Source organism: Homarus americanus, unplaced genomic scaffold (genome assembly GCF_018991925.1).
Source record: "Homarus americanus isolate GMGI-L3 unplaced genomic scaffold, GMGI_Hamer_2.0 scaffold14467, whole genome shotgun sequence".
Taxonomy (NCBI): Eukaryota; Metazoa; Arthropoda; class Malacostraca; order Decapoda; family Nephropidae; genus Homarus; species Homarus americanus.
Genome location: NW_024733734.1, coordinates 5,819,908 through 5,834,930, shown reverse-complemented (window position 1 = coordinate 5,834,930; position 15,023 = coordinate 5,819,908). Strand labels below are relative to the sequence as shown.

General features: G+C 39.6%; 1 protein-coding gene across 1 annotated transcript; it reads right to left on the bottom strand.

Moving 5' to 3' along the window:
* Positions 1-6,847: 6,847 nt before the first annotated feature.
* On the bottom strand, positions 6,848-7,612 carry LOC121869886 (casein kinase 1-like protein 4). Its single transcript, XM_042371451.1, has one exon. It carries the CDS (start codon positions 7,610-7,612, stop codon positions 6,848-6,850), a length of 765 nt encoding a protein of 254 aa, XP_042227385.1.
* Positions 7,613-15,023: the final 7,411 nt, after the last annotated feature.

The window sequence follows — 15,023 nt, the reverse complement described above, 5'->3', positions numbered from 1 at the left end:
ACAAGGTTTTTAAACGGATTTTAAGTAAATTTGGGGTGCAGAATCCAAATATGACTTTCGTTTTTGTCTATCACATCAGGTTTTTGAGATATACCATATTGCACTTTTGCTGGGAAACGTAAACTTTTGGATCAAAATTGACGGTTTAAACATGTATACATAAATTTTTTCAGCATTATAATTTGTATTTTTCTATAACCAAAAATTGTTAATATCAAATTGGAAAGTTAATGCACATATAATATTTATATGTAACATTGAAGGGTGAAAAAAAACAATTAATGTACGGTAGAAATAGTGCAAGTATTAAGATCAAGTTACAGTTACATAAACTTCCTCTTTTTGGCCGATCTCTTATGTACAGCTTCTGGAATGTCTCTCATCAAACTCCAGCAGTAGTCCGCCATCATGTTCGAGTCCCATCGACCTTGGTAACGTTCTTCCATTACTTTAATGTCTTGATGAAAGCGCTCCACTAGCTCCTCGCTCACTTCTCCCAGATTTTCTGGAAACTCGTCCAAGTGACTGTAAGTAGTGAACCTTGATACTCATTCTGCATCCAAGTGCTTGTAAACTCAAGAGCAGCTCTTCCACAATTTCTTGATAGTTGTCCGCTTTCTTGTTCCCTAAGAAGTTCCGCACCACATTAGAGAAAGCATTCCAAGTTCTTGCCTGTGCCTCAGTCATTGTTGCAAGGAAGTGTGGATCTCTGAGTAGTGTTCTTATTTGAGGTCCATCAAAAATCCCTGCCTTTTTCTTCTCGTCGCTTTCCACTATGATCAAGAGCCTTGACGAATTGCTTCATGATACCAAGTTTTATGTGCAGAGGAGGAAGGACAATGTTTTTCCTGTCAACCAGAGGATCGTTAATGATATTCTTGTCACCAGGCGTCAAACTATGTCTTGGTGGCCAATTCTTTTTCACCCAATGGTCTGCTGTAGCCCTGCTGTCCCAGTAGCACAGAAAACAGGGGTATTTTGTGTACCCTCCTTGCTGGCCCAATAGAATGTTTACCATTTTCAAGTCCACACAAATTAACCATTCATGAGCATGGTATTGTAACCTCTCTAGAACAGTCTTAATGTTTTCATACTCTTCTTTAATTTGTACAGAATGTCCGATTGGAATTGAACCATACTTGTTTCCGTTATGAAGAAGAACACATTTCAAGCTCCTTTTAGAACTGTCAATAAAAAGTCTCCAATCCTTACTATCATATGCTGGTAGTCCCATGGAGAGAAGAAGTCCTTCTACATCATTACAAAAAACAAGCTGGTCATATGAATGAAAGTACTTCCGCAGTTGCTCTTCTCTGTCGCGATAAAAGGAGACACTCGTGCCAGGTTTTAAGAGTCGTTTCTCTTGAAGCCTGGAAGCTAACAATTCAGCAGACTGTTTTGGCAAATTTAGATCTCTGACCAGATCATTCAATTCTGACTGAGTAAACAACGTTGGCTTTTCACAATCTTCACCAGATGGCTTGAAAAGATCAGTCTCTTCATCTTCATCAGTAGAAACAGGTGAATTCCGGTCTATATCCTCAATCTCTGGTAGCTCAGTAAATTCTGGCACGTTACGTGATGTGGAGCAAATCTGAGATCAGATTTGGATTCAGCACCTAAAGTTAGTAAAAACAGTTAAGATTTCATGTCAGAAAAAATATTTTTGTAGACCAGTGTAATTTATTTATTTTCGCAGTTCTTAACGTGATTTTAAACTCAAATAGCAGAGTTACCGTGGCGCTGTTGTTTATAACTGTTTGGTATTCTTTTGTATGTGTTTTGGTAAAGGTTCTTGCAAAATGTCTTCATGATTCACGACACTCATACACACGACAGTCAAACACGCACACACAAGTGTATCTTGAGTTAGTAGCCAAGATTGGCTGTAAAAGGGCCACACACAGCTTCAATACAATTGTAACTCTGTTATTGGAGTATAAATTCATACAAATCCTGAGAAAAACTCCGAAAATATATGAATTATTAAAGAAAAACAACAAAACCACCTTCACAAAAGCCGACAGTAGACCCCTGGCGGTGGCCTGACGAACTACGTCTAGCAACGCCGGGACCAGTTCGAGGCTGGGCCCAGCCAGTTGCTTTTTTTTTTAATGGGAATTAGCCCACCCGGGCACAGATCAAACGACCCACAACGGGGCCTGGGGGGGGGGGCGAAAAAGGAACAGAAATAAATTTAAAATATAGAAGAAAAAGGTTATACTGTGTTAATGTACACCAGGAGGAGGGTTTCTGTTTACTGGGGTTGGCGTCTCTTGGTGCCGCAGTAGGTGATTGGTGCTTTGGTAGAGTTAGTTTGTCTAACTGTCTCTGTCCGTCTGTCTCTCAGTCTCTGTCTGTCTTTGTATCTCTGTTTGTCTGTCCGTCAGTCTGTCTCTGTCTGCCAGTCTATTTTTACAATGTCTGTCACTGTCTGTCTGTGTCTGTGTTTGTCTCGTTCTGTCTATCTGTCTGTCTCAGCCTCTCTGTCTTTCCACTATGTCGGTCTCTGGCTGTCTGTTCTGTCTCTCTGTCTGTCTGTCTTTCTGTCTGTCTGTTTTTTGTTGAAGGGAGTTGTTGAGTTAGGTTGTTTTTATTGAGAGGGTTGTCGCTGAGGTTGGGTATGGAGAATTGTAAGTATTTCTGTGCGGCTTTGTCTGGGGGGGGGTGTTGCTGTGTTTGGAGGTTGGTTGGTATTTTATTTTATTGTATTTATTTATTATTTTATTTTATTTTTTATTTTTTTATTTATTAATTTATTTATTTATTTTTATTTTGTTAATTATTTATTTATTTTTTGTTGGGGGGTGGGGGGGGGCGGTGGTCGGGTATGTTGATTTATAGGATAGGATTCCTTAGGGAGGATTTGTAGACAGACAGACAAACAGAGACAGTTAGAAAAACAGACAGACGGACGGACACAGACAGACAGACATTAAACAGACAGACACACAGAAACAGACAGAAACCGTCAGACAAACGGACAAACACACCGAAAGACACAGACAGAAAAAGACATACAGACAGACAAACAGACGAGCGGAGACAGACAGACAGGGAGAGACAGATAATCTTGGCTAATAACTCAAGATAAAGAAGGAATCGCCGTAAATAAGAAGGTCCGGCGCTCTTCTCAGGCTCGACCGCTGTCACCCAAACTGAAACAGACAACTGTCCCTTGACTCACCACGTAACCATAACGTATCTGATTGAGTTGTTAAGCAACAGGAACACTTTGGTAAAAGAAGAAATAATAACAACTTGTAGGAATCTCTCTGTCTGTCTGTTGGTCTCTGTCATGTCTGTCTGTGTCTCTGCCTGTGTCTCAGTCTCTGTCTGTCTTTATATCTCAATCTCTGTCTGTGTGTCTCTGTGTCCGTTTCTTTCTGTCTGCCTGTCTGTCTGTTTGTCGCAGACACAAGCAGACAACTGACAGACAGACAGACGGAGAAATAGAGGGACAGACAGAAACAGAGACGGCGACATAGACTAACATATAGACGAAAGAGACAGACAGACAGAAAAACAGAGGCAGAAAATCAGAAAGACAGAAAGAGATCGATATTGTGAGACAGACTGGCAGAAACAGTCAGACACAGAGACACAGATAGAGACAGACAGTGAAACAGACTGAGATAAAACGACAGAGAGAAGCAGATAAACAGAGAAGACAGACAGGACTGACATACTTTGTCTTTCTGTACGTTCAGGATTACACTCTGTCAGGTAGTTTGTCTCTTCTGTTCACGTCTCTCTGTCCGTCTGTTGCTGTCTCAATTCAGATTCTGTCTTTAGAAAGTCTTGCCTGTTCATCTCGTCTGCCAGACACAGACAAGCCGAGACACAGACAGACAGAGATTGAGACACAAAGACACAGATAGACTGAGAAAACACACAGGCAGACACACACACAGACAGATGGACAGAGATAGTCAGACAGACAAGACAGAATGTGAAAGGTAGACAGAGAGGCAGACATACAGATAGACAGACAGACAGAGACCTACATTGTGAGAAAGATAAGACAGGCAGAAAAGACGCAGAGACGCACAGTCAGAAAGAGACACAGACATGAGAAAGACAGACAGAGGAAGAAGACAGGCAGAGCGAGAAAGAAATTACAGACAGACAGACAGGGTGAGAAAACATACAGACAGACAGACATACAGACAAAATGAGACTGTCAGACAGACAGACAGAGACAACAGACAGAGACAAACAAAAACATAGACATACAGACAGAAATACACAGACAGAGACAGACCCACTCCACGGACTGGGAAGCGGCGTGGAATCCCCCCATCCCCCCACCCCTTCCCTCGGCCATCCTGGGAGGTGCAACGGTACCCATCCGTAGTTGGCAACGGAAGGCATCAGGACCCACCGACATGAAGGGTACTGTGGATGGTACCATTCACCACCTCCCAGGATGGGCGAGGAAGGGGTGGGGATGGGGGGTTGAGGATGGGGACTTTCGCCTTCCCAGTCGGTGGGTCCTGGATACCTTCCGTCGGCGCCTTATTAGGGGACCAAGCTCTTACCTGTGTTTTATGTTGGGGCTTTATATTACATGATACATCGCTAAATTTAATACATTAGGGTTTATTAGATGTATTAGTGACTTGTTATATTTGTTTGTCTCTTGTTTACTTTTTGTTTATGCCTTCCTCACATTTATCTTATTCTCAGTTGATTTTGTTTTCCCTTCACAAGTAATTCATTGTTGTCTTCTACACTCCCACACTCTGTTTATCATTGTTTCTAATTGGTTGTTTGTCTTGTTTAACTTACTTTGTTTACAGTTGTTTGTTCTTTGGTTATTGTTAGTTGTTTTCCTTCTGTTTATCTTAGTGTATTTTTGTTTGTTTACTTGTTTGCTTGTTTGTTTACTTTCCTATTACTGGTCATACATTGCCTTACCATCTAACGAATTGTGTAGAGATGAAAGTCCGTTATATCGAGGGTCGTTAACTAAAACCTCCATCTAACGGACTATGGAGATGAAAGTCTGTTATATCGAGGGTCCGTTATATGGAGAGAGAAGTCCGTTATACAGAGGTATCACTGTCGTATCCTGTAGCAGCGAGGGATCTTGAAGAAGGCGTCGAGGTGATGGGTTTTGGCCTGTGACCGTCCGTGGGTCTGCGGCCACCCGCCCACGGACCCATCAGGCCCTTCTACACCATCTGTGAGGGAACTACTACATCATCAGGCCCTTCTACACCATCTGTGAGGGAACTACTACATTATCAGGCCCCTCGTAACACCATCTGTGAGGGAACTACTACATTATCAGGCCCTTCTACACCATCTGTGAGGGATTACATTATCAGGCCCCTCTACACCATCTGTGAGGGAACTACTATCATCAGGCCCTTCTACACCATCTGTGAGGGAACTACTATTATCAGGCCCCTACACCATCTGTGAGGAACTACTACATCATCAGGCCCTTCTACACCATCTGTGAGGAACTACATTATCAGGCCTCTACACCATCTGTGAGGGAACTACTACATCATCAGGCCCTTCTACACCATCTGTGAGGGAACTACTACATTATCAGGCCCCTCTACACCATCTGTGAGGGAACTACTACATTATCAGGCCCCTCTACACCATCTGTGAGGGAATTACTACACCACGTCAAGCCCCTCACAACACCACCTGTGAGGGAACTAGTACTCCACGTGATGCCCCTCATAACGCCATCTGTGAGGGAACTAGTACTCCACGTGATGCCCCTCACAACACCACCTGTGAGGGAACTAGTACTCCACGTGATGCCCCTCATAACGCCATCTGTGAGGGAGTTACACCTTTCTCTAATGAAGGCTTTTGTTAAACCACCAATGTATGTAATAAGTCATTTATGTCCAATGTATATTTTCAGCCTTCGGGCTGCAGACTTTTTCAATAAACCGTATATTATTATTATTATTATTATTATTATTATTATTATTATTATTATTACTACCTAGCCAACACCCATCTCGGTTTAGCCACACCCACAACTGCCCATGAAACACTGACTGCTGCAATGGGGTCTTAGTCTCACTAGTTTCTTAACCCATTGTAACCTAACCTAACCTAACCTAACCTACCCTAACCTAGGTTTGGAGATACTGATGAAACAACAAACATTAACATTTTACTGCTTAATATAAACTAATATATAGGAACGTTACATAATTTTCCTCTGTGGATGTGAGAGAAACACCGTTAAATAATTTATATCTCTCGAGGAGGAAAAACAAACAGTTCATAATTTGTCTGAAGTTAAAAAGTATAAATAATTTGTCTCGGTGTAAACAAACCTAAAATACATATAATTACGTCGTATGGGAAGGAAAAGTAAACATTGTATATCTACACTATAATGAAATATTCTCACAATGAAACAATAAACAGTTAAGATTTTATGTACAATTAAAACAACAAATCCGGATAAAAAATAATTATATCCGATCATAAGTTTTAATTCTTATGTATTTACTTTGTTTTGTTTTTTCATGGGAACAAAATGGTGAAGAAGACAACGAGGTTCTCAAGAGTGACTCAAGGTGTTAATTTATTTCACCAATTTAATATTATCGTAAGATCATTTTGGTCATCAGTTTCTTGGAGTCGTTCGTCGCTGAATAAAATGTTCCTTTGTTTATAAAATTATCTTTATTCTAATAACTAATGGTACTGTGTGTGTGAGGCCGGGGAACAGCTGTGACTGAGAGGAAAGTTGTGTTAGAGATAGATAATGTAGTACACATGCCATTAAACACATCACATAGGGAACAACATAAAGGTTAATGATAAACTATTCAATCAATTTATATCTATTGAGTTTATATCAACAAGGTTGGCGGGAGGAAGCGGCGTCGTCTTGAATGGCGTAAAACAACTGACGGAGAAAGTTCTTAAGGGATGGTCGCTGGCTGGGGTCATTGTTGAAGGCAGTTTTGGTTACAAAAGTGGTGTTAGGATGGTCGCCAGAGACCTCACCAAGTAGATCCTTCATCAAGACCCCGAAGGAGAATACGTCGGACTCGGGTGTGCTGGGCTGGCCACGACACACCTCGGGTGCGCGCCACAAAGACCTGTTGGGGTCACGGTCCCAGTTGAGACTCTCGCCCGCCTTGCATGCCTGTCCGAGGTCGATGAGGTTTACTTGGGGAGCCACACGACCACCGTTGACCATTATGTTGTCAGGTTTGATGTCGTTGTGTATAATGCCTTTCTTGTGGAGCTGCAAGAGTTGCTTGCCGGCCAAAACCCCAAGTTCTAGGAGGTTGTACTTTTTCTTATTATTGAACATATGGTATGCGAGGGTCTTCTTGCCGCTGAAAGAGCACACGATGGCTGGAGTGTGTGGTGCAACAGCCAGAAGTGTAGGAACGCCGCCGGCGCCATCGGCTTCAGACATTAGTTTGGCTTCCTGTTTGAAATGGGTATATTTTGAGGAAGATTCTGAAATGCCGATTTTTAGGACGGCAGGTTCATCCTGCCAAGGGACGAGGTAAACTACCCCTTGACCCCCGTCGCCGAGGACGCTGATGCGGAGTGAGACGAGATGCTGGACCTCCTTGGAGGTCAACTTGGTCACTTTTCGGGTCATTGTGAATTATTTGTGGTTACTGAACCACCTAAGGACACCAATTCATAATTCGGGGTCCAAAAACATAATCAAGTTGGAATTTTTAATGTAAAGCCTCACTTGACTTTATAGTAATGAACATGTAGTACTTAGCGTGTGTGTGTGTGTGTGTGTGTGTGTGTGTGTGTAACACTCAGAGGGACGATGGTGCACGAGGAGTAATAACTACACAACAAGTTCAGGAGCGAGGTGTCACAAGGGTGCTGACTAAAGGGCGTCATTAAGTAGTGGGATATGATTAAGAGACGGTTCTGAAACATGACGTGTGACAACAGTACGGAACACATTATTAATATAAATGAATACCGCACAAATAATACCATATTACTTGTTTTTTGTCATCCACAGCTCATTGAACACACACACACACACACACACACACACACACACACTTACCGTCTACCACTTTTGGGAGCAGACGTTGATCCTGAGCGTCCCACAAGGGGTTGCCTGTAAACCTTCTCGTCACCTCCTTCATCATCCCCCCATCTTTCCTCATCAATAAATTAGTGCAAGGATTGTTAACCAGTTCACCACAATTGATAAAAAGTGACAATTTCAACTGGAAAAGAATTGATTCAAGTGTTGATAATGGAAACACGAGTGAGGTGCCAGACTATATGGGGAAGATGGTATGGTCTTGAACCTTATTAACAACCAGTGCTAATGACCACGTTCCTTGTTGTGAGAGAACCCTGCCATACTATGTGGAGCAGTTTACAACATTTAGAGAGGGAAGTACTAAAACCACATGATCCTCTACCACGCCACTGGAGAGGGAAGTATAAAAACCACCTGATATCCATAACCACAACACCGGAGAGGGAAGAACTAAAACCACCTGATATCCTCTACCACGCCACCGGAGAGGGAAGTACTAAAACCACCTGATATCCTCTACCACACCACCGGAGAGGGAAGTACTAAAACCACCTGATATCATCTACCACACCACCGGAGAGGGAAGTACTAAAGCCACCTGATATCCTCTACCACATCACCGGAGAGGGAAGTACTAAAACCACCTGATATCATCTACCACACCACCGGAGAGGGAAGTACTAAAACCACCTGATATCCTCTACCACACCACCGGAGAGGGAAGTACTAAAACCACCTGATATCCTCTACCACGCCACCGGAGAGGGAAGTACTAAAACCACCTGATATCCTCTACCACGCCACCGGAGAGGGAAGTACTAAAACCACCTGATATCATCTACCACACCACCGGAGAGGGAAGTACTAAAACCACCAGATATCATCTACCACACCACCGGAGAGGGAAGTACTAAAACCACCTGATATCATCTACCACACCACCGGAGAGGGAAGTTCTTAATCCACATGAGATCATCTAATACACCACAGTGTCAGCTATTCATAGATAACCTCTATTGTAACGCCATGTTTAACTTCTTGTATTGAAAACTTGTGTTAAATAGTTCACTCCCTATTGTCCCTATACCTAATAGTGCTGTGTCATTATTATTATTATTATCATTATTATTATTACACAAACTCAATCCCAGATCCTCCTGCACACATACATTGTATCTCACACCTTGGTAAAACAGTCCTCAATCGTGACCAAAATACTAAATTCCTCGGAGTTATTGTGAATGATAAACTTAACTGGAGACACCACATACAAGCCATCCACAGTAAAGTCAGTAACCAGTGCTGTATTCTGTATCACACTCGACAGTCACTCACTCTCACTGCAATGAAAGAAATCTATTGTGATCTTGTTTACCAACACTTGATACACTGTCACACACTATGGGGGGGCCTCTGGAGTAACTAAAACACAACCCTTGGCCACTGCCCAGAAGAGTCGTGCGGACAATGACCTACTTAAATAAAAATGGTCACACTAACGAGCAACTTGTTGAATTGAAAATGTTAAAAATTCTAGGATATTAACACTTGTTTATAAATCTGTTAATCACTTGAGTGAGAAAAAATATTTTCAATTCTGGAATAACCAGAGGTACAACTTAAGACACTCAGACCTACGAAGACCATCCCACATGTGCTCCTCTCAGTCCCAGACCTCCATAAAATATCATGGTGTGAAGGTGTGGAACAACTTACCCCCACCCATTCGAGCAAAGACTATGCTCCCTTAATTTAAATCATCTCTAAAATAATACCTATCACTCAAATTTAATATTTTTGTACCACTTACTTTATACTCTTACTTTTTTTGTTCCATTAAAACCATTATATCATATATTGTCATGTAGATAAAAATTACCATTGCAATAATTATATATTTGCCGTCAAGACGTGATCCTGATTGTCTCTGTCCCCTTGTTTCATCTTAATACAATCCATGTTGTATTGCTTCCCTCACTTATAAGAATACTGTATATTAACTCCATTGTCAATATGTATATACTTATAATATGAATGTAGAAAATAAATAAATAAATAAATAAATAAACAAGTGAAAGTTATGGAAACATTCTCATATGTATTTACTAACATCATGTTACTTGTACTTTTCCAGATGATACTAAATATTATATAATAATTCCTTGAGATAAATGTACAGTATATATCAGGTGCCATTAAGGGAGCTGAGGCTCTCAATTGGCTCAGCCATATTAATATTGTTATTATTATCTACTCTATATCTGTATTTTTCTGGCTCAATAAACTGTTTAAATATCAATCCCACCAAGGAACATGTGCAGGAGAGATAAGGGCATGTATTCCACCCTAAGAAGGAGTTGAAGACCTCAAGCGGGATTTACAACAGTTTTTTGTTAGCTTTATGAACCGACGAATCATACAGACTCAAGTTTGTGTCTTCTGCTAACCTGAAGGCTGGGAAAAACTTTGTTTACACGACAGGTTTAAGGTGTACACGGATATTTGGACACGGAAGCATTTCCTGGAGTGTGAAGAATACTCTGTTGTTTATAATTATTATTATTAAATACTGTAGTTTAACCTGACAAATGAGTCTCATTGTGAACTGGTACTAAGCTTGTCATTCTAAATAAGCCTTCAAGATGGTGTGGCTGGCGGGTGTAGGGGGTGAGGAACTCATTGATAAGTTCAAGGCAGCTATCGAACGTATGAGGGTGAAGGAAGGGATCTCTATCATATGTGATGTCCTGCCTAGAAGGAGAGTTGGCAATGAATGGTTGTCAAGGATATTTGGTGTCAACGGCCGTCTTGATAGATATTGCAAGTCAGTATCAGTCTCATTCATTGTCAACTGAGACAACTTTTACGGCAGAATGGACCTATATGCTAGGGATGAGGAGGCAACCCTGGGTGGTTCTCTGGAGAGGGCAGTTTGAAAGATGCAGGGGAACATGTGATTACCGGTACGTGGATCGAGGAGACTGCAGTGGGCGCAGGTAGACAAACCGAGAGTTTACAGAGAAATTGTGCAAGGAATGAAGACAAAGCTAAATTAGGCACGGAGTCAAATTCTAAACGTGACAGTTAGAGGACTCGGATAGCGACTAACTTAAATGTAACAATCACCGAAACATGGATAAACTTAAACTCACGTGATTCACCTGCCGAATACCAAATTAAGGGCTATAAATTATATCATACCGATAGGCAGTTCAGGTAAGGAGGCGGAGTAGCCATCTATGTAAGGAATAATTTGAACTCTGAAATCAATAAGGAAATAAAAAAAAACTGAAGTGAGCACAGAAACAATCAGGATAGAATTAACCTTTGGTAGGGAAAAATTAATCATAGTAGTAATATATAGAACTCGTAATCTCAATAGGGTTAATGGGCGACTTATTTGGGATGAAGTACGCAGGGCGTGCAGACTGCTACCTGTGTCAACATACCGCCGAACCCACCCGGGGTAATAATATAGTAGATTTAGTTCTGTCAAACAGAGAAAACCTCATAGTAACGTCGAGGTAGGTAACGAAAGAGACCATAAAGAAGTGAGATTCAAATTAGAACTTAATTTCAGTCGCAAGGAAAATTCTATGAAAGTCCTAGATTTTAGAAGGGCAAACTTTGATAGGTTGAAAAGGCAGCTGAGAGAAGGAGTATTATAGTTGGGGGTGAATTACACGACCTCACGTGAGGTGACCTCATACAATGTACCCGCAGAGGACGGCGACTTCACTGTACCTTGTGACATGTTCACTATAACATTAGTACTACATGTTCACTACAGCACTAGTACTACATGTTCACTATAATACTAGCACTACATGTTCACTACAACACTAGTAATACATGTTCACTATAACATTAGTACTACATGTTCACTATAGCATAAGTATTACATGTTCACTATAATACTAGCACTACATGTTCACTACAACACTAGTAATACATGTTCACTATAACATTAGTACTACATGTTCACTACAGCACTAGTACTACATGTTCACTATAATACTAGCACTACATGTTCACTACAACACTAGTAATACATGTTCACTATAACATTAGTACTACATGTTCACTACAGCACTAGTACTAAATGTTCACTATAATACTAGCACTACATGTTCACTACAACACTAGTAATACATGTTCACTACAGCACTAGTACTACATGTTCACTATAATACTAGCACTACATGTTCACTATAACATTAGTACTACATGTTCACTACAGCACTAGTACTACATGTTCACTATAATACTAGCACTACATGTTCACTACAACACTAGTAATACATGTTCACTACAACAGTAGTACTACATGTTCACTATAGCATAAGTATTACATACTACAGCACTAGTACTACATGTTCACTATAATACTAGCACTACATGTTCACAACAACACTAGTACTACATGTTCACTATTACATTAGTACTACATGTTCACTACAGCACTAGTACTACATGTTCACTATAATACTAGCACTACATGTTCACTACAACACTAGTAATACATGTTCACTACAACATTAGTACTACATGTTCACTACAGCACGAGTACTACATGTTCACTATAATACTAGTACTACATGTTCACTACAACACTAGTACTACATGTTCACTACAACACTAGTACTACATGTTAACTATAACACTAGTGCTACATGTTCACTATAACACTAGTACTACATGTTCACTACAACACTAGTACTACATGTTCACTATAACACTAGTACTACATATTCACTACAACACTAGTACTACATGTTCACTACATAGTACTACATGTTCACTACTACACACTAGTACTACATATTCACTATAACACTAGTACTACATGTTCACTACAACACTAGTACTACATGTTCACTACAACACTAGTACTACATGTTCACTATAACATTAGAATTACATGTTTACTATAACACTAGTACTACATGTTCACTACAGCACTAGTACTACATGTTCACTACAACACTAGTACTACATGTTCACTATAACACTAGTACTACATGTTCACTATAACACTAGTACTACATGTTCACTATAACACTAGTACTACATGTTCACTATAACACTAGTACTACATGTTCACTACAGCACTAGTACTACATGTTCACTACAACACTAGTACTACATGTTCACTACAACACTAGTACTACATGTTAACTATAACACTAGTACTACATGTCCACTATAATACTAGCACTACATGTTCACTATAACATTAGTACTACATGTTCACTACAGCACTAGTACTACATGTTCGCTATAATACTAGCACTACATGTTCACTACAACACTAGTAATACATGTTCACTACAACAGTAGTACTACATGTTCACTATAGCATAAGTATTACATGTTCACTACAGCACTAGTACTACATGTTCACTATAATACTAGCACTACATGTTCACTACAACACTAGTACTACATGTTCACTATTACATTAGTACTACATGTTCACTACAGCACTAGTACTACATGTTCACTATAATACTAGCACTACATGTTCACTACAACACTAGTAATACATGTTCACTACAACATTAGTACTACATGTTCACTACAGCACGAGTACTACATGTTCACTATAATACTAGTACTACATGTTCACTACAACACTAGTACTACATGTTCACTACAACACTAGTACTACATGTTAACTATAACACTAGTACTACATGTTCACTATAACACTAGTACTACATGTTCACTACAACACTAGTACTACATGTTCACTATAACACTAGTACTACATATTCACTACAACACTAGTACTACATGTTCACTATAACACTAGTACTACATGTTCACTACAGCACTAGTACTACATGTTCATTATAACACTAGTACTACATGTTCATTACAACACTAGTACTACATATTCACTATAACACTAGTACTACATGTTCACTACAACACTAGTACTACATGTTCACTACAACACTAGTACTACATGTTCACTATAACATTAGAATTACATGTTTACTATAACACTAGTACTACATGTTCACTACAACCACTAGTACTACATATTTCACTACAACACTGGTACTACATGTTCACTATAACACTAGTACTACATGTTCACTATAACACTAGTACTACATGTTCACCTATAACACTAGTACTACACATATTTCTTTTTCTCAACACTAGTACTACATATTCATTACAGCACTAGTACTACATGTTCACTACAACACTAGTACTACATATTCATTCCAACACTAGTACTACATATTCACTACCACACTAGTACTACATATTCACTCCAACACTAGTACTACATATTCATTACAACACTAGTACTACATATTCACTACAACACTAGTACTACATATTCACTACAACACTAGTACTACATATTCACTACAACACTAGTACTGCATATTCATTCCAACACTAGTACTACATATTTACTACAACACTAGTACTACATATTCACCTATAACATAATACTACATATTTCACTATAGCACTAATAGTACTTCATATTCCACTATAACCCTTCAAGTACTTCATGTTTCACTATAACACCTAGTACTACATATTCTTTCACAGCACCTAGTACTACATTTTCACTACAACACTAGTACTACATGTTCACTATAACACCTGTACTACATGTTCACTATAACACTAGTACTACATGCTTACTATAACACTAGTACTACATGTTCACTATAACATTAGTACTACATGTTCACCATAACACTAGTACTACATGTTCACTATAACACTAGTACTACATGTTCACTACAACACTAGTACTACATGTTCACTATAACACTAGTACTACATGTTCACCATAACACTAGTACTACATGTTCACTATAACATTAGTATTACATGTTCACCATAACACTAGTACTACATGGTAACTATAACACTAGTACTACATGTTCACTATAACACTAGTACTACATGCTTACTATAACACTAGTACTACATGTTCACTATAACACTAGTACTA

What these genes read in the sequence shown, in the direction of transcription:
- LOC121869886 (XM_042371451.1), bottom strand. Translation starts at nt 7,612, where the DNA reads ATGACCCGAAAAGTGACCAAGTTGACCTCCAAGGAGGTCCAGCATCTC.